This window comes from Camelus ferus, chromosome 1 (assembly GCF_009834535.1).
Source record: "Camelus ferus isolate YT-003-E chromosome 1, BCGSAC_Cfer_1.0, whole genome shotgun sequence".
Lineage (NCBI taxonomy): Eukaryota > Metazoa > Chordata > Mammalia > Artiodactyla > Camelidae > Camelus > Camelus ferus.
In genome coordinates this window covers 59,666,163-59,686,620 of record NC_045696.1, presented here as the reverse complement: position 1 = coordinate 59,686,620, position 20,458 = coordinate 59,666,163, and the positions used below count along the sequence as shown (strand labels likewise).

General features: G+C 47.1%; 1 protein-coding gene across 20 annotated transcripts in view; it reads right to left on the bottom strand.

Moving 5' to 3' along the window:
- KALRN (kalirin RhoGEF kinase) overlaps window positions 1-20,458 on the bottom strand; it is a 616,045-nt gene that overhangs the window by 190,965 nt on the left and 404,622 nt on the right. For all 20 annotated transcript variants that reach the window (XM_032480687.1, XM_032480702.1, XM_032480718.1 and 17 more), the window contains exons 28-33: window positions 19,133-19,225; window positions 14,583-14,694; window positions 12,594-12,784; window positions 12,074-12,175; window positions 10,651-10,793; window positions 7,523-7,625 (exon numbers count right to left, since the gene is read on the bottom strand). In XM_032480687.1, the coding sequence (XP_032336578.1) occupies window positions 7,523-7,625; window positions 10,651-10,793; window positions 12,074-12,175; window positions 12,594-12,784; window positions 14,583-14,694; window positions 19,133-19,225 (744 nt within the window). The remainder of the gene's footprint in view (window positions 1-7,522; window positions 7,626-10,650; window positions 10,794-12,073; window positions 12,176-12,593; window positions 12,785-14,582; window positions 14,695-19,132; window positions 19,226-20,458) is intronic.

Sequence of the window (20,458 nt, the reverse complement as noted above, 5' to 3'; positions counted from 1 at the left end):
TGCCTGCGTGCAGCAAGCTGCTCACCAGCTGCTATGCTTTATGAAGCTTATTTGCTTTTTCAGATGATTGGTAACTTTAAAGGTGGGTCTCCGGAGGGAGGATTTCAAGCTCTGGAGTGAGTATAAGTCAAGTATTAAGTAAAACAATGCTGTTGTGAGAGATTTTGCCCTGTGAACCTCAGTCATATTTTTCAGCAAAGTGTCTTTCCTACTGTTGGGTTGTATGCAAGGCTGGAAGCCAGTCATTTATTTGAGCAACTTTTCATTTAGAGGAAAACCTGCGACCTCAACTTCTTGCACTTTAAAGATTTGTTCTGAAAAGCCAACATGTTTGTCCTGTGCGGAACGCTGCTCAGGAGAGGATGGAGTTGGGCTTCTGGGGAGGTGACAGAGCAGCCTCGACAGGAGCTTTGTGTCCCAAGGATCCGGGAATCCTCTGCTTTTCACTGCTCACTGCTGCCACCACTCCCTCCACCCCGCCCACCACAGATCAGTGTAACAAAGTAACACTAGGAAAAATGGTTATTTTCAGACCCGGTCCTGGACTTGGATTATTCAGAAAATGAAAAAAAAAATCACAATTTGAACTTAAAACTTAAAGTGCCATTTTCCCTACTTTGGGGTGACTACCAAGTCCTTGACAAATCATAATGCCTCTACCTAGGGTTCAGACAACAAATCTAACCCACTCTACCACCAGGTGTGGGTAAGGTGAGACTGAGTCTCGGGATAACAGTTTATGAAGTCCAAGTTGAGGTATCAGATATATCCGCTCCAAACCCCGGGAACAAGGAGTACAATTATACGCTCTTTATAGGTATTTATTAAGGGTTAGAAAGTATCCTGTTACTAGATGGGCGGCAACATAAACCTCTTCCTCTAAAGAAGTATTTTAGGGCCCTGAGACAACGGGCAGAGTGACACAAGTGCTCAGGACTCCCTCCTGGAGACCTGTCACACTTCCACCCAGCTTTTAACACAGTGCCTTTAATGGGCTGGATCTCCAGCGGGAGGTTCACCTGCTCAGGCACCCCAGCTGAATGCAACACGCGGTCACCTTGTTCTGGAGACTCAACTGTGGGTGGACCACCTTGATGGTTTTTAAGAATTTGTTGAGTGAAAAATACCCTGGGTGAGGATTTTTATTAGTCCTGACACTGTTAAGACTCCACATTTCCAGATGTTTGGTTTTATCCTCAGTGACAGTACCCAGTGATCTGTGGGCCCTTAAAACTCCAGGGAGCATGTTGTCCATTTTCTCGCATGGGAATGGCCTGCAGTCACCTGGACAGCAACCTACCCACCGCCTGTCTCCTCTACTCCACATACTCTTTCATACAGGATCTTGCCTAATCCTTCAAAACCCGGGGAGCAGAAATCATTGCCTTCACTGGACAGACTAGGAGGCTGAGGCATGAAATAATTAAATGACCTACTCAAGGTCCTGCAGCTGGTAAACAACCAGGGACTGAATCCATGCCTGATTCCCAAACCCACCTCCTCCCTCCCTACAGGGGACGCCTTTGCACCCCTCAGATCCTCTTTCCCACCAGGGCTCTTGTGCATGGTGGCTGCTAACAGCTCACAGATGACAGAAAAGGCTAGCCCCCTCGCCTCAAGGCGGGGCAAATGCTGGGTGCAACGCCTGCGCCAGCCCCAGGAGGGATCAGACTGAGACTCCAGCTGAAACCACGTGTGTATTTGCCTTAGCTCCTTCTACACCGGGCCCTGCCCCTTTTCCTGCAGGCACACCCCCAATAAATCACACACACAGGAACCTCAGTCACAGATTCTGCTTTTAGGGGATTGGACCCAGGATGCTCTCCTTCCTCCCAAAAGAAGCCCTATCTCCAACCCTACTCTCTGGAGGGTTTTTCTATTTATGAGCCCATTTAAATGAAGAGATTCTACTTTTCCCCACTGGTCCTCTGCCCCCCTATTAACCCTAATCCCGACAAGGGAATTAATTTCTTACATCTAATTCACGTTCTTCCAGTTGCAGGATTAGCCTACTTTTTCTTACAAGAAAAACCTAGGAGTCGTCTTTTATTTCTGGTGCTATTAGCAGAAGACCAGGGATGCCATCCTTTCTCTTTCTTTTTATTTACCTTTAATCTCTATAAGAAAGTAAGCCACAGAATGGCAGGGCCTTGCTTCATTCATTCCTGTACTCTCAGCACAGAGAGCAGCACCTGCTGTGGAGTAAGCTGGCCCTTAACACAGAATATGAGTGAAGAGAGATGGAATAGGCCAATGCAGGGGCTATGCCCTCACTAACATACTAGTGCAGGGGCTGGATCCCCACCAAAGTAGCAGTGTGTGGGCTGTGCCCTCACCAATGCATTGTGCAGCAGCTGGACCCGCTCTGACTATAGCCCTTGCAGCCGGTGACCTGCTTTGTGCTCCCAGAGTGCATGTGTCAGGATTACTAGGTTCTGAGAAACCAGGTGAGGCTCAATGGCAATCTATTCCCAGAAGGCTTCTGCAGCCAGGCTGCCTTGCCCCTTGTTATAGGCATCATGTTACTGCAGTGAGTGACCTTGTACGAACCTTTTGACCTTCCCTTTAGGTGGGTCTTCACCATCTCTAAACCAAGCGTTTCTTCTCAAATGGTAAAACAAAATTTTGGTCATGACCCATTATATTGACTTGATAGTTCAGAGTTTAAAAACTATACAGTTAGATCCTGAATCTCCAGGCTTCTCCAGGCATTTCCCTGTTACAATCAGCACATTGCCATTATCAGCCTAGCTTGTATCTTAGATCAGATCTGCTTGTTTTTGAAACCCCGCATTCAAATCAGCCCTGGGATGTTTCCACAGTGTGCTTTCCCTTACAGTTTTTGCATAGAATAGCACTCGCAACTCAATTTCACTTCAGTCCCCTGCCTCCAGCCTGCCTGGACATGTCTAGAAAGTCATAGTGTATTTTGAATGGAGAGCACCCTGCTGGAGGGGTTTGTAATGTTCAATTCAGTAAGCGTTTATTGAGCGTCTCTAGCATGCCTAGACTCAATGGCAAATCCATGCGTAGGGACTGTCAATGCCCAGATGGCTGCTCCTGTACCACTAGCTGGTAATTATTCAGCAGAATAATTCATGTTCAACAACAAGACACTTCTTTACTGTCACCTCGTTACTCAGCCTTGCTTGACTAGAATTCTATAATTCTGGATTTCTTTGAAGTGTGGTTGCAAAGCTCCATCACTTAATACATGGAGGAGCAAAAGAGAGGAATGCCCAGAGTAGCATGAGCATATTCGGGACAGAGTAGGAAGGGGCTCAGACCCAGATCTCTATGGAACAAAGTAAGCATGTCCATTTGCCCTCAGGGAAGTGACACCTTTACATGGGACAGGTGTAAGGTAGAACCTAATTATGCAGACCCATTTGAGAGGTGAACAAAAGCAACTCTGGGGAAAACCACTCATGCCATTTGCTGAGGCACCCATGTTGGCTTCATCAATGTTTAGTGCAGAATTAAGAATATTAGTCTGATTCTTCATCACGGAAAAATTTAAAACAAGCAACCTTAGCTCCTCTGTTATAGAGAAAAGTGGCGGACTTCCCTTTCCTAGAAAGAAGAGTCAGACGAGGAGGGTTCCAAGTTTCAAAACCTGGATGAGAAGTGAGAAGGGGCCAAGCATTGGTCTTCTGTCCTCAATCTTGTCTTTTTAGCAAGAAGAATTTGGATGAAGCCACAGAAGGTATATTTAGCTAATAATCCTGGGAATTGGAGCTTACATACTGGACAGAATAATAATTTATATTCAAAACATGGTGGAATATTAGGCTGGACCTAAACAAGAGAAAATCTAATAGATAAAAAGTAGTCTGACAGCCAGGTTACTAAAACACCTACCCAGCTAAGGATCGTCCATGAAAACAGGCAAGGAGCTGTTACGAGCCAGCACTGTGCACTACTACATAAGGTGTACCATCTTAGGGAGGGGAGCAGGCACGGTAGCTCTAGAACAAGGACCTGAATTTGCATTGGTTGGGTCACTCCTGCAGTACCATACGACATTCTGGATGCCCCATTTCATATAGATCATTACACACTAGAGTAAACCAGAGGACAGCAACCAGGATATGAAAATATACTAATACACAGAATAGCTGGAGAAACTGAGGACTTCTAAACAAAGAAAATTAAAAGACAAGACTGCCGTCTTCAATTATCTAAAGCCTTAGAGGTTACTTACCACGGGCCAAAGGTGATACAATTTGAGGACCAGAATGAAAGCTGACAGGAGTGGATCATAACCCCATTAGATAATAAAATAAGCCATGAGCCAATGCTAACAACAAATACCCATTCCTTAGAGTCGAAGGGCTAACAAATGGAAAGAGAAGTAACGTTGTTCAATCTACAGACCAATAAATGGAAGCCACATCCCCTTAGGTCTAACATAGAAAAATCCACTGAAAATTAATGAACCCTGAACCTAGAGGGCAGAACTCTACTCAAGAACTTCCAAAGATCCCCAGTCTTCTAAATAGTTGTGCACTCTTATTTATACTATCTAAATTTCCATTTCCCCTCTAATAAGGGTGGGAATTAACCTTTAGTTAATGTCTAACAGGTACCAGGTAAATACATTTTACTTGATCTTCCCAGTGACTCAGTGAGATGGATATGACCTTCATTGTACAGAGAGGGAAGTTAAGGTGCAGGAACTCATGCCACATGACACAGACAGTGAGTACCAGAGCTGGAATTTAGACCCACCTCCTTCCATCCCACCACAGCACACAAAGAACATCCCAGGTGATTGCAGAGGTGCCTTGGGGCCCCACAGCTCCTCAAGGCCATTGTCATGGCCCTTTAATGGTTACAGTTTCCTCATCTACCCAGCCCAGCAGGGCCACTCTTCTCACTCCTCTGGATTAGAAGAAGACTGAGGCCCTTTCTAGAAACTCACTGTTAAAATGCCCCAGACCCCTGTGAGATGTCCCTGCCCCATCCCCTCCCCACAGCCACCCTGTCTGCCCTTCTGTTGAACATGGTTCAGCCTACCTGAATCCATCCACTTTCTTTTTCTCTTCTTCAGAGTCTGTTCACCTGACCACTTGGAAACCAACAGAGACCCAGTTTCCTGGTCTTCCAGTGTAGTTAGAGGGAAATCTAACACTGTTGGTAACATCTATGGATTCAAAGATACCAATGAATGGTTTCTCTGATGAAGGAGCGTGCAGGTCAGGGGTACACACGGCTGTCCTGATCTCATTACAGCGCAGGGTCATAGACAGGCCCTCCCTTTATCTGACGATTTCTAAGCGATTTTCCAGCTTTCGTGTCGGAACACAGAATCTCTCCTCATCTCCCAACCTGCTGCCCATGTTTCCCAAGGCCTGAGAAGATAGTTGGGGGTCAATGTTCCCAGCAGGCCAGGCTCTCCAGCTGACCGAAGCTTTCTGCATAGGGGAAAGGGAATTTCCAGGCTTTTTTAGCATGTTTAAAAATACCATGTTTGTATGTTTGGCTGCTTTCAGACCACTTCCTCTTAATGCTGGAGTTCCCTGAGGTCAGTTCACTCATTCCACAGTATTCCAGAGCACCTGTGTGTGCTATGTGCCAAAGGTACACCAATGAAACAGACAGACACAACCTGTGCCCTCATCAGGGCGTTAAGAGTCTGGCTATGGAGACACACATGAAACGAAAATCACACAAATGAGGATTTACACTCAACAGAGAGCCCACATCTCTCTACAGTACCCAGCACAGAGCTCGCCACATGGTGGGTGCTTTTTCACGAATACGTAACCGATGTTTGTGTGGACCCTGCAGAAGGACTGGCCAGCTGAGTCCGTCTTAGCATCGGGAGCTCCACACTCTGACTTTTAGAGCGAGGGAAAAACATGACAGTGAATCAGGAAGACCTGGGTTCTAGCTCCTGTTTTTTCCACTATTAGAATTTTCTTGGGCAAGTCACTCAGTCTTTCTGGGCGTCAGTTTCCTTACTTGTAGAATAATGCATAAGGACCAGGGTTCCTCCTTAACAATGAAATGCCTGCTGTTAGAGGCGTTCTACCCTGGCCTCCCTCCCCTTGTCAGAAGACGAGGAATGGCTGGAGCTGAGGGCTTCCTAAGACAACTGTCCCTCGCAGAGCTGTCTGTCTAAGTCAGGGCGGTGGCAAAGACGGAGAAGCAGCTGGAAGGGATGAACCCCCCGAGCACAGAACTAACAGGCTATGTCTGAACATGGGAGACACTGCACTTCACTAACCACCGACCGTTTAAAAAGAAACACTTCCGTTCATAGGGTACTCTAGGTTATTTTTCTAAACAACAGATCCAAAAAGAAGGAAAGTACAGAAATAGTTTTCCTTGTATGTTTTTACAAGTGGAAAAAAACTAATTTTCCATCCACTTGGATAGTCAGTCGAAAATGGCTTAGAAACTTGAAGGCAGCAGGTCAGACAGAATGAATTACCTTGAGCATCCTAGTCTAGAATGTGATTTAGCACCGTGATCTTAGGAGGTTTGGGGACAAGGTCTTTTTTTTTCCCCAGTAAGAAAAAAAAATGAGGAAAAATCCTAATGAATACAGTTTATTTTTTAATAATGCCCATAATTTAGAAAACTAAAATGAAGCAAGGATACAGCCTGTTGCCTGGGGCTGAAGGACTAATGCCCAAATACTAGGTCTAGATAAACTAGGGCTAAATCGTCTTTGAAAATCCACTTTTATTAATGAAATCATTAGGATGCAGCCAAAGGTCACCTCATACTCTTCCAACCCTGAGGGAAGCAAATGAGATTAGGGTCGGAGACAGAATCTTCCGCTGCCCCTGCTGCACATTCAGACCGCTGGAGCCCTCCCCTTGCTTGAGCAAATACACTGAGTCTTGGCTAGTTTCCTTTCTTTCGACCCATCAGAGCTCCTAACTTTTGCTTACTTGCTCCAAAATGTAAGAGAGCAAGTGACCAGGTTTTCTCACGAGACTACTACACCCCTCTACACTGCTTCAAACACCACTTCCAGGTCCTTTCCCCCTTGGAAATGGAGCCACAATTCTCCGGCCAGAGGGAGGCATCATTTCCACGGGACCCCTTCAGATAGGCAGCCCCTTCCAATCAGCATCTCTGCGGCCATTTCCCACATCACTGCTTTTGGTCTAACTTTGAGATGAGCCAATCACAGCCACTAAAGTCTCAGGAAACTATCTCAGACTTCGCTCCCTGAGTTCTAGCCTCCCAGAAGACAGAGCAGCCCCGGTGCGGCATCTCAGGAGAGAGGAGACCCAGACTCACTCTTCACCTGCACCGATTCTGCTCAACTGTCACAACGTGAGAGGTCTGGCCGGCTGCCTCAGTCTTCTGTCCCCTCAGACAAGATCTCCATACCATGATATACCTCCTCCAGCCCTGCTCTTTCCCTTTGGCCAGCACAGAGAGACCCCTGGCTCCTGAGGTCAGGCTCCACCGTGAGAGAAACTCCTCGGGGGGTAACTCTCCAGGGGCGGTTAAGCCAACAAGAAGTCTTGCGGGGAGGAAGGTTGGGGCACTGTCCTACCTTGTCACTGTCCACTGTGTTCTGAGAGGTCCTAGAGGCAATGGAGATGGTGTCTGGCTGGCTGCTTCCATCCCCCTGGCTGTCAACATCCTCCACTCCATCCCTGCAGGAAGAAGAGAAAAACAACAGGGGTGGGGGTGGGGGGAACCACTGTGGGTTTAGAGCACACAAGCATTTCCAGCTGGGCTGGCAGAGCAGAGCCTTAGCACTTTCTAGCAGGGATTTGTCTAAAATTATCCCACTAAAGGAAGCAGCCCCATGTGATTTTCAGTGACGTCACCTCCTGCACTTAGCAAATACATAATCACTATGTTGATAACTGGACACAAAATGACTCCTTGTCCATAACTCCTCTGGCCCACGGTGCAGGTGGAACAATTCTTTATTTATTTTTACTAGGAATGGGTCTGTAATTGGCAGCAGGAAGAAGTATGTCCTGCTTAGAACCTAGGCTTCTATCCTGCTGCCTGGGTCCTCTCCAATAATCCCGGAGTTCAGAGTATTCAAATAGTTTTTCTGCATGCTGAAACAGGATGGCGGGTGGCTTATAGCTGGCTGATTAAAAAAACAGAACTGATAATACACTTGTCTGACTTGTGTTTCTTTTGCTCAAGAAAATGGGGTGGGCTACTTTCTTTAGAGGAGATTATCCTTTGGGATTGTCCTCATGCTGGACCCTCAACTCCTGGGTATGGAGGAGGAGTTTGTTGCCTTCACTTTGGTGGGTCCTGTTGAGCTCGTGATGATTTACAATGACAACTTATTAACACAGAAGGCCAAGGCATCTTCTTAAAGACAGGGAGACAGTCACAGATTCTACAGCAGCTCGTGAGCCAGCTGTGTTCCTGTGCTTCTGAGAAGACAGTCTCCCAAGGACACTCCTGGCATTTGGACCCCTTCCTGGGCCCCTGGGCCATATAGCTGTCCCATGCTCATGCTCTCTTAACTCCCCAGCTTTAGATCTGGGTCCCAATCCTACACTGAACTCAAAGCCCGGGCCAAGGGGGATTAGATGCCTGGGAACTGGTGAAGGCTGAACAGTCTGTGTCAGAGAAAACTGGAGATGGGGGCCTGGGGTTGCATAAGTCAGCACAGGAAATGGCAGCTCTTCCTATGGAGGTCTTTGTGAAAGTCACACCCCGATACTGCCTGTGGAGACGTACGGCAGTAGGGAAATGGGGACTGGCTGCCTGAGAGTACTACCACATGGGCAGTATATCCATACACTGAAGCCGCCTCAGAGTCTAAACAATCACAATCTGGCGTGTGAGTGTATGCGGACACGTGCGTGCATGTGGGCACACATACGATGTGTATGTATGTACACAGGGTCTACTAGTCCTAAAAAGTGTTTTCTCCACTTAAAACACTTTTAAGTCAACTGCTCTCTCATCACCATATGTGGGCTTGGGAAATGTCAGCTTATTTTAATAATATAAGCCACACATTCGTAGGAAGGAAAATCTGCTGTAAAAAGAAATTATGTGATGCATTTCAAAACCAAAAATAAAGGACTTTTAGATCATCTGTTGTTTTAGATATCTGGACCACTGCTCCTCCCCCTCCTCCCCCATTTGTAGATAGTTGAGAGTTGGCTGTACTTTCTGCTTCCCACTATTCTGGCCCATTGCAGGCCCTTCTGGTCCACTCCAGATGAAGCCAGTTCTGGGGGATCTGGGGAGCCCATCCAGGAGTGTAGGTAGTATTCCCTAAGCCAATCCACTCCTCCGTAAACTCTGTCCCCATATGCAGGGAGCCAAACCAATGAAACAACACAATGCCTGGCTGTTCTCTGCAGAGTCTGCCAAGGTTTCTCACCCTCTCATCACAGGACAATGACCAAGAAAAGGTGCGAGCATTTCCAAGGTATGCCCATCCCATGATCTAGAGATGCTCAAACTCCCCTACTGTAGGAGAGAGGGGCTCTTTCAGAGGGTAACCCTAGCCACCCTCACCTGAATATCTTCCCAGCAGGGTCCCGGGCCTTTAGTTCCTTAAAACTGCTTCCATTCTGTCTTCTTTACTGAAGTAGGGGCTTCCTACAGCAGGGTCTGTCTCTAGTGCTGAACTAAATCTGCCCCTTACCTGGACTCTGGACATAGGTAACTGAAATCAAAATAACTCCTCCCCAATACAGTCATCATTTTTGCTTCCAGCACTGAGAGGGGACCTTACCCTGGCCATACTGGTCTTGGGGCTTCTCCCCATGGAGGAATCTCTCTTTTAGCCACACCCTTCTTTTGGCCTCCACCTCCCTTGGTGGTTCTCAAGCCTGTGTCCTGAATGTCAACTACATCTTCTGCATTTATTCCATTCATGAATAGGAGATGAGAGGACAGCCTGCTATCACCAACATCCATCACCTCAGAACTGTTTTTCTTTAGTTTTTTTCTTGAAGTTTTGTATGCTTTATTTTGAAGCGACCTCCAAAAGAGTCATTGTAAGTGACTGTCACATGAAGACTTGAGAAATACTTAAGCAGTCATCCACTGGTCTAAGGAAAACTGGGATTCAGCAGGGCCCAGAGAGATGAAGATATAAAAAATAAGTCCTCTTCTGCCCAATCACATTGCCTATGTCAGATGAATGAAGGTGAGGAATCTGCAGGGGGGTGGGGGGTATAGTAAGAGCTGCAGGGATAGCCCCACCATACCCCCCACCTCCTACACTGCAGTCCTTTGGCTCTCCACTCACTGCCCACCTCCTTCCCAAAGCCTTCCCCAGACACCTCACTCTAGTGCTCATCCAAAGTCCACTCTCCTTGATTCTTGCAGCATTTACTGGTTCGTCCTGCCTAACTATTCCATGTGTGGGACCTGACAGTCAGATGGTTCTCAAGGGAATGGACTCATCTTACACTTCCTTTTATCTTCCTGTAGCACCTAACAGAGCATCTACTGGAAAAGAGGTGCTCAGTGAAACCCTGCTGAATTTAACTGACAGCAACGGGTGAGATGCTTAAAGAGAAGGTAACTCTTCTAGGTGGAACTGAGTGGGGTGTCACGGAGCTGAGTGCCACTGCATAGCACAGTGCCCCATGGAAGCAAAGCAAAGGTTCCCCCCACTCCCACTTCATTCCCGCTCCCGGAAGCACGAGAGGCCGTGCTGGGGGCAGAGACGCTGGTTACCTCTTACTATTGTTCCTCTGTTTGGCTGGTGTTTTGGGGAGCTGAATTGGCTCCTTTAAAGCTCCTTTCAGGTGAATGATCCTCTCTTGAATCACCTCTCGTATGTTCTTGATCCATTCCTGCTTGGTTTCTATGTTGGAGGCCTGGAGTGCCACAGGGAGAAGGCATGAGAACCCCACTCTGCTCCAATCCACACAAACAGTTCTCAACCCTCCACTTGCAGGCTTAAGCCATCATCGTCAAGGACACCAAATGTTTGAGGAGTTTATTTCTCTTATACTTCTGACTCTTCAATCCAGGGACATGCTTCTCCAACTCCTAGAAGAGGGCTATGACCTCAATACTCAATGCAGACTTATAAGGGTGATCTTCAAAGTATTTAATAACCAGTCAGTATCTGCCCTCACTGGGCCGAGGATTAACACTTCAGTTACTAGATTTGCGGGAGGCCTGGGAAGTACAGGAGGGGCAGCAAGGGGGCATTTGAAGGCAGCAGCCATTTACCAACTAGTATAACTGAATATACGTCAGGATGTTCAACACCTATAAGGCTGCCCAGGCTTGTACTGATTCAGCCAGTCCTCGGTTTTCAGCCTGGTAAACCTGTGAACTGAAGGGATTGCTACCTTTCCATGAATATTTCATTTGTCTTCATGGGATTTTTGCCAGGTAATTCTACCTCATGTCAGGTAGCAGCTATGCCGGCAACTCAGAGTGATCAAGCGTGAAGCCTGGTCAGGGCTGGCCCATCTTCTTCTTGGAGACGGGCTCTTCCCTGATAAGCAAACGACCGGTGGGTGCTCCGTTTGCAGCGTCTCTCCTGAGCAACACTAACAGTACCAGCCGTGCGGACTCAGTTCCCAGGCTACATGCACCCTGGAAAGCTGAGGCGACTCCCTAAGACCCTTTCTCAACACTCCTCTCACAGCCTAGTTCCCATGCTAGTACGATATACTAGAGCTTACAGAATGTACGTTCCCAGAGGACTGGGTCCATATCTGATTCACGGTCATTCCTCACGGCACTGAGCAGGATATCTTATATGTAGATAAGATGTGCAGGAAAAAAATGTTGAATGTGGAGCAAATCAAGGTGCCTTTTGCTAAAGGGTCAACCGTTGTCCTTGCCATTTGAAGGGGACACATGGGCAGAACATATTGAAGTGGGTCTATTGAGGCCACTCCCCGCCTTCTTCCCTCCATGCTCCAAAGAGGCCTGGACTTAGGGGACCATTCGTCTTTGAGATTTCAGTCTACTTTCATGATAGAATTTGCTTCTCAATGAGGCTGCCCTTCCCGAGAGAGGCGCAGGGGCTTAGTGGAGTATCCAGGCCCCAGCTTGTAGGTGTAACACGCCCACATCCCTCTGCCCCCTTCAGGCTACCCCAAACCCGACCTGGTGCCCAGCAGAGAGCAGTACTTACTTTCAGCACTGTTTTATTGTCTGAGGAGGGGGTGCGCCCAGACCACAAGGCGAACTTGCAGGGATCGCCCTCGACGTGTTCGGTCACACCCAGTTCTGAGGTCTGTAGACAGGAAATGCCTGTGAGAGGCGGGGGAGGGGAGGGCGGTGGGGAGACTTAGGGCTGGGGTGGGGAGGGAAAGGCAACAGAGAGGAGAGGACCGAGGGAGGGGCTCTGTCAATCAAACTTAAACAGACCGCATATTCTGTTCCTCTACCCGGGATGAAAGGACCTACAGGCACGCCTGATGAGCAGGCAGCAGGGAGGGAAGGTGAAGAGGGAGGCGCCAAAAGCCAGCAGGAAGAACAGTGACCTCTAAGATGCAGAAGTGGGGGCTTTCCAGCTAGGATGCATTTGCACTTGTCCAGGATGGTTTTGGTGTGGCACCAGGGGAGAGATGAGCTGAGTGTCCGAGATCCCTTCCTGCCCAAGGGCGCTATGCAAATGGGGAGACTCATCTGACCCCACCTGCCCCACCTACCAGTAGCTTGTTCTTGTAAACATATTTCGTGTGTCCTGAAGAGTCTTTGATCTCCTTGCTAAAAACCAAGGAGATCTCAAAGAGGAACAGGTGTCGCTCCCGCCCCTTCCGGATCAGCGACTTCGGGTCCCACACTTGAAAGGCATCCTGCAGAATCAGCTCCCCCTGCACGTCCAGGTTCTCGTCGAACCCTGAAAAACACGCATTCCCAGCCTGTGGAGTTTCTCGAGCCATGTGTGGGTGCCACGCTCCACGCCCCGACTGTGAGAACCTCCGCCCCCACAGCACTTTTCTCTTGGGCTGATTCCTGCAACTTCTGAACACCTGAGGACACGGCTCTGCAGAACTGGGGTCAGACCCACCTTCCTGAACCAGGTCTCCTCTACAGAACAGTATCAGTGGGATCTCCTGCAAAACTCCTAGGCAGCCTTCCCCCAGCCCCGCTATTAGCCAGGGACCTCCTATAATGGTATAAACCCCATCTCTTTTTCCTCCACAGCTCCCACTGTCCCTGACTTGGAGCTCAAAGTGAGGCTGAGGACAAACACTGCCTGAGTGCCCTTGACTCCACTCTCTTTGTCGTCGCTTCATTTCTTATACCCCACTCCTAAGATCTTCCCTTTGATTGCCTCTGTACAGTGGGGTGCACAAGTCTCAACAGTTTATATTTATACCATTTTAAACCTTTAACAGAGGTTCTAAAACTTCAGCGTGCATAAGAACCACCTGGATCGCCTACAAAAACACAGATTCCTATCCATTTCTCAACCCGTAAGAGATCAGGATTCAGTAGGGGTGGGATGGAGCCAATGAATTCACACTTCTGACAGGCTCCCAGGTGCTGCTGCTGCTGGTCCACAGATCATACTTGGAGTAGCTAGATTGGATATACAGGTCAGGGACAGGCTGGAGGAGGAGGGTATTTATGCAGGCAGCCACGCAGCAGTCGGGGTGGGGAGCAGGTGCAAACAGAAAAGAAGAAGGTAGAGAAACTGTGACCCCAGGAACACGTTCAGTGGATCAGTGCTCAGTCTGGGGAAGGTAATCAGGGCTCCTGTGTGTGGAGAAGTGGGGCTTCCTGTGCTAAGGGTGGCCCAGGAAGTACTGGGATCAGACCAAGTCTTTCAGATGGCGTGGGGGTGGGTAGGGAGGGTGATGGGGGATGTGGAACCCAGAAAAGAGAAAATCCCCCACCAGTTTACTAAGTACAACAGAGTAGACTTGCATCCCTAACACCTGTTTGCCAGCCCAGACTGGGATGTTGAGGAGTAACTCATCTAACAGCTTCTACCCCAGGATGCCGGCTCTGCCCGTATCTGCTCTGTTTTGTGGTGTTAAGAGTACTTTATTGGAGTCTCGCTCCAATAGGTTTCTGGGTCCCAAGAACATGGTACCAGCGACTGAAAGTGCTTTGGCAAAGTCCTATCACGTTTATCTGGCTGGACTTTTCTCACCTGCGAGGAAGGGCATGAGGGCAGTCGCACACCAACATGAATGTACTTAATGTCACTGAACTGTACACTTAAAAACGCTTAGAATGGTAAACCTTATGTCATGTATATTTCATTACTATAAAAAAAGAGAAGGCCATAAGGCTGAAGACAGTGGGTCTGTGTGTGTGCACAGGATTTCTACTTATTCTGATGACAAATGCCATGCAAATGTGATTCAGAGGAACGGGACCGCTGTGGGTCAGGGCTCTAGCACCCCTATAGCAACGACGATGGCCTGTCCTACTCTGCCTCCCAGGCAGCAAGTTGTCCACACACCTACACGGCTTAGGCCGGGTCCTACCTGGAGGCAGGTGTTAGCCCAGCTGACCCCTGTGGATCAATTCTCACCTCCCAAAGACCTACATAACAACTTGCCATTTCTCCTCTCTTCCAGCTTTGCCCCTGGCCTGCCTTTACGCCACTTCCCTCCCGCGACACAAGCTCCGTGGTCTTAGGAAAGAAGGAGGCTCCCCCGGGAGACTGGGAGGACAGCTACCTTCCAGCATGCTGACGTGCATGGCATCATTGGCTTTCTTGGGGACACTGAGCATCACCTCCAGGCCATCCTTGAGCTCCCCTTTCCCTTCTTCACAGCAGGTTAAAAGTTCCTGAGAAAAAAAAGTCCAGACACCATTAGAACCACTTCCCTCAGTGTCCCCACCCTCCCACCAACTAAACCCTCAAGGCAATTATATACCGATTCCTCAAGGAGTTAAGACACCATCTTCATTCTCTGAAATGTCCCCTCTGAGCTATAAGGAAAGTAGGGTGGGGTTGAGGGGTTATATCCAAAGAATTCAACCACAATTTTTTTCCCCACACTAAGCTTCCTCAACTCAATCTAATCCAAACTAACTCAATTCAACCTAACTTCCAAATAGCTGGCACTAGAAGTCAGCCACCAGGCCTTCTCTGTCATTCCCCTGACCTCCTAGAGAAGGGAATACTCCTGGCAAAACACATGAACAGAGATGCAGTACTGTATGATCATAAAGAAGAGACAATGAGTGTGCAAAGGACACACAGCTCTCACATATCGCTCACCTACTGCCAGCACCACTTTTATTTACACACTTCTTCTGCCTGAATGCTGACTTCCACCACACTGGGAGCAACCAGGGGTTACAGACATTATAGGTTTATAGCCTTTCAGAGTTATAAAAGATTTTTAGATCATATGGACCAGGAATTCTTAACCTGGGGCCAATAGATGGGATTATGGACTAGTCTTACTATTGTCAGACGAGGACACTGATCAAGGATAGAGATTTCCCCCAGGCTATAGAATTCATTGGAGGCCATATAGGGGCTTGAATCTAGGTCTCTTGAGTCCAAATCCATCCACCATGCCAACCTGTCTCCCTCATGTCCTCCACCATGTTGAGACTTCCTGGAGCATGCCCTCTCTTACTTCCTCATTAGAGACTAGGTCATTACCATCTCCATAAGAGATACGTAATGTCTGGTTGATGGAGTAAAGTAAAATTGTTTCCAACTATTTCAGTAACCATAGACTACCCTGGAATGATTTTGCCCAAACCAGCGGAATGCTAGCTTTCATCTCTTCCTATCAGAGTTATTGTATCTTGCTCACTTTGACACTGGGAAGGAAATAGTTAAGTCACAGATCTACAATCCATACTCTCTTCTTCTCAGGGGGAAGGGAGGGAAGGCAGGAATTGGGTGGATGGGTGGGGACGCACTTCCAGGAAAGAAAGATGTTGACAAGATCAAACCTTATAAACATATTCATGATAGACCTCCTGACAAACTGATGGCACTTGCAGGCAGAAGAGTATTTAAGGAATGCTTTTAGCAGGATATATGTGGCCTGACTAGGACTTCTTATGGTAGACAAACCTGGAATCCATGGCTCCTTGGGAAAGTATCACATAAGCTATGTAACTCCCTAGGTAAAAACTGATTACATTTCATGACCAATATTACTCTCTTCAGGGTAAGTGACAGGACGCAATATATATCATTTAGAAGCATGTACGTGAATCTGGGCCATAGCACATCCTGATGCTGTAAGAAAGGACTTGGAACAATTGGCAGTTCTGGATTTCTCTCTGTTTTACCCCTGCTTAAGATTATTTGTATCTTTGAAACTATTACTAAAGCTTTATACTTTGTAAGATACCTAATTAGTGCGCATCTGATAAGAAAATTCAATCCTTTGTATTATCTTGGAGACATTCCTGTATGAAGAAGGGAGCTTTGAGTGATCAAAGAAGAGGTGAACTGCCCAGAGCTCATGTTTGGGAGGAAGACATGATCAGTCCTCAGCCCTGTCCTTGGTTCTGGTTAGTATAATAGCATCACTGTTCAGAAAGTTGCATTTACTTTTGCTAATCTGAAGTTCTCTGATTCTCCCCACCTCTTTCCTAATTTTAGCCCTCCCAATCTGTTCTCATACATCATCAAAGGAACTTCTAGGCATAAAAATAAGACAGAAATAAGAAATATGCTTCAGTGTGCAATAGAAAACACCAACTAGTTTAACCTCCCAAAGAAATTTGGCAAGTCCACCAATCAACCACCAAAACCAATGAGGTCTCCTTGGATTCCTGCTATGGTTTATGATAAGAAGGCGGCTCCACATTTAATTTAGACTCCACAAGGACCGCCAAAGCAGATTTACACAGAGAATATTGAACACTCCTAAAGTTTTTATGTTCCTGCAACACCTAAAGGGAGGAACTCCAGAGAATACTGATAATTAAATATCAATTTACTTGGAATAAAACTGACTTTAATGAGAAAATAAATCGTATATTATTTATGTATAGTAAAAGCTCAGCAAAACATTTTTCTTTTACTCAGCAGCCGTTCTGCTACAAGCACACTTAAAAGGGGTCAAAAGTATCTTATTAAGGCTTTTATCCCCAATAATTTTATAACCTCTCTACAATAAATTCCTACTACTTAATTTTTTCCCTTTTCAGTGACCTGCATGGTCCTCTCATCCTAAAACAAGAAGTTACAAATGAAGACCCAGAGCCCACCCCTCCATCTGCCTACAGCAAAACAGGGCAGCCTATCCAGCCTCCACTTCCCTTCCTTGTCCATGCCACAGAATTAATCCTAGGAACCTCAGTGTTATGGAATTAATAGGGAGAGGGGAAAAGCTGTATTTCTCTTAGAACTGCATCTTTTTTTCCCTTTTGGAGGGGGCAGGTAATTAGGTTTATTGATTGATTGATGGAAGTACTGGGGATTGAGCTCAGGACCTTGTGCATGCTAGGCAGGCCCTCAGTCACTGAGCTATAGCGCCCCCTCCCCCCCCCATTAGAACTGCATCTTGATTGGTTTAAGACACTGGAAGTATGGATGGATGAGTCAGGTTAGTTTTGTTTTTTTTTAATTCACAACCCCACCAATTTCTAAAAAGGCTTTGGGATGCTTAAATTTGAAAACTACAAAAAAAAATCTGATACAAGAAAAATGATTTAGAAGTGTCATGCATTAAGTGGGTTAGGGAAGGAGGGGATGTTACACAGGGAAATCTGGGCTAAGGAGGAGCTCCTGTAAGCAACCACAGAACTGGGTGCTAGCCATCTAACAGTCAAAGGCAAAGGAGGACCTCAAGCTCTTGTCATTTAAAGGCAGGAAACACACTGGTTTTTCAGGAGAGAACTCCCCATGCCCAGCTCTGAGATCTTAGGAGAATTTCTAGGAGTCTTCATGTAAGAAACTTCAAAAACAAACATGATGGCATCTTCCAAAATGGTTCTGTCCAAATGGCCGTGATGTTCTACACGTCATTATCTCTAACACTAGTCCTCAATAAAGGCCATGCCGTGTGCTGATTCTCTAAGTCATTTCTGCAGGGTTGGGAGACTGGAATGCCTGCACATGAAACCCAGCTCTCTTCCTGGAGACAAGGAAGGAGATGGTTTGGAGGAGGAGGGAGGGGAAGGATGGTGCACAGCCCAGCCCTGACCTAGGAGGAGAAGAGAGGCCAGGGCACAGGCTCACTGCTGCCCCTACTCTCCTCATCATGCAACCAGAAGTGCTGAGCCAGGAAGACCCCAAAGACAGGAAAGGTGGGCGCACTCCAGCATGACTAGAACCTAGATTTGAAACTAGACTGGTTTCAGGTTTAGTGAAGCAGCTAGAATACGTGAGGTTGAGCAAGCATCTCTAAACATGAGCTGCATTTCATCAGATTTCCCTGGAACTATATACTTCCTGTGACATGCCTCTCACCTTCCTTTTATTCTTTGCATTTGAGGAGTGACCTGCACACTATTCAAACGGAGGGAAAACTCCACCCTTATAAGTTAAGAATGAATATAGAAAAGGGTTATACAACTGCCTCTGATCAATTTCCCAGGCTTTCTGTGGGAAAATGTCATTTTCAGAGTGTCACTGTATCCTCCTGTGAGAAGAATCAGCCCAAATTACTTAGTGTTTTGCATAATTTGATTATTTGACTTTTAAAGAAAAGATTTTGGAGAAAATCCACATCTCTTAGTTGGCACCAGAAGAAACCCTAACATATGGGATCCAACAGATATAAAAGTGTCACTGTGTTTTAATTGGACTTTCAACTATATCTTCTCAAAAACCCCATAGTCTTGACAAACACAGAGATCAAGGCAATGGTAGGTGTTGCCCTGGGCCCCCACTGCCCGTGTGGCCTGGCACTGCCTCTAAGACCTCAACCCTGGATCCTGTCAGTAGTAGGGACCATCAGGAGGATGTGCCCAAAACAGAAGGACAGGAGAGGCTTCAGGGAGGGACCAGCCAGTGCCTGGGGTGGCATTCACTAAAAGCTGTGCAGTGATGAGTGCATGTAAAAATAGTTACAATCACTCCTGCTCTCATTTCTCCTCTTCTCCCACACCCCCTCCTCCCCCCCAAAAGCATCTGGAATGTCACAGAATAGAACATGCAGTCTGGAGCCAGGAGAGCCAGAGTGGGCTCATCTCTGAAGTTCTGCTCCTGGTAGAGGAAAGGTCTTGAGGTGAAGCTTTCCCATCCCTGGGCCTGGTCAGCAGCGTGGTCGGGGTGACAAGGAGGGGAGGGGAGGGGAGGTACCTTCAGTAGCAGCTGGTACTTGGTTATCCTCTGGACAGGCTTAATCAGGTAGGAAGAGATGGAGTTGGCCAGACCATGCCGCTGCTGTATCTCCTACAGGGATGAAAACAGGCCCCGTTAGACACAGAGGGACATGTGTACAACTGTGCTCTGGGAGGAGGTGGGTGGGGTAAGGAGAGAAGAGAAAAGAAAAAGGGCAGACTGTTCTTTGATGGGGAAAGGAGGGTAAAAGAGGAACAAGAGATATAAAGATGCATACAGAAATAGAAAAAAAAGGAGAGGTGGGAAAAAGGGAGAAACGTTAGGGAAAGAAAGTAGATTTGTGAAAGAAAAATGGAATCAAAAAGAAATGGAGGAAGATAAAAGTAGAAAAAGGAAGTGAAACTGTAAATACAGGCAGAAGGGTGGAAGAGAGGTGAAGAAGTGGGGATGAAGGGAAATAAGCCCAGAACGGAGGGAATAAGAGGGGGACAAAAGAGAAGGGAATGCAGGGAGGGGGAGGGAGGCACGGGTGTCTATTCCGATGGCTGCCACCTCTGTATGTGTCCACAGCCTCCTTCTTAAAGCTGCACAAGAGCAAATCTCTTGTACCAACCCTCCTCGCTTCAAATTCCACACATTCCCAACTTGGAGTCTCCACTTTATTCCTTATCACTTTCTCCCTGCAATGACCTCTCTCATCCTTCAGGTCTCTTGAGCTGGAAACCATGGAGTCATGTCCAGTTGTTTTCCCTGGTGTAAGTCCTTCCTTTCCAGTTTCACCAACAATACTCACATCATTCATTCCCAGGCTAAGATCTTGGCCTCCAACCGTTGTTTGTGCCTCTAGGCCCTCACCCCAGTCCACTCTCTGTCGTCCTCCAAAATGACCTTCCATGCCCCAAGGTCTGGGTGTTGTGAAGGTTAGTGAAGGGTACATTTTAGTTCCTTCCCTCAAGAACCTTATATTCTAGCTGGCTGAGACTTTCAACCACCCTCAACACACACAAAATAGAGAGCAATGAGAGACAAGAGAAGGTATCCTCACTGGTTACAGCCAGCGAGAACAGGGAGAAATCACTGGGCCTGGGAGTGGTCACTGAAGTTTTAGCCAAGACAAAGCCTTCAGCTAGGGTTTAAAGGACAGGTAGAGGTTGGTGAAGTGAAAGTCGGAGGAGTGGCACTCTATAAAGGGAAGACGTATAAACCAAAATACATGGGAAATAATCACTGTGTCTTCAGAGGACAATGAGGACTATGCCTGAGCACATGGTCCTCCTTATCCTCCAAAGACCTCATTATCATTTAAAGAGAACGCACATTGAGATTCTAGAAAAAGTGAAACTA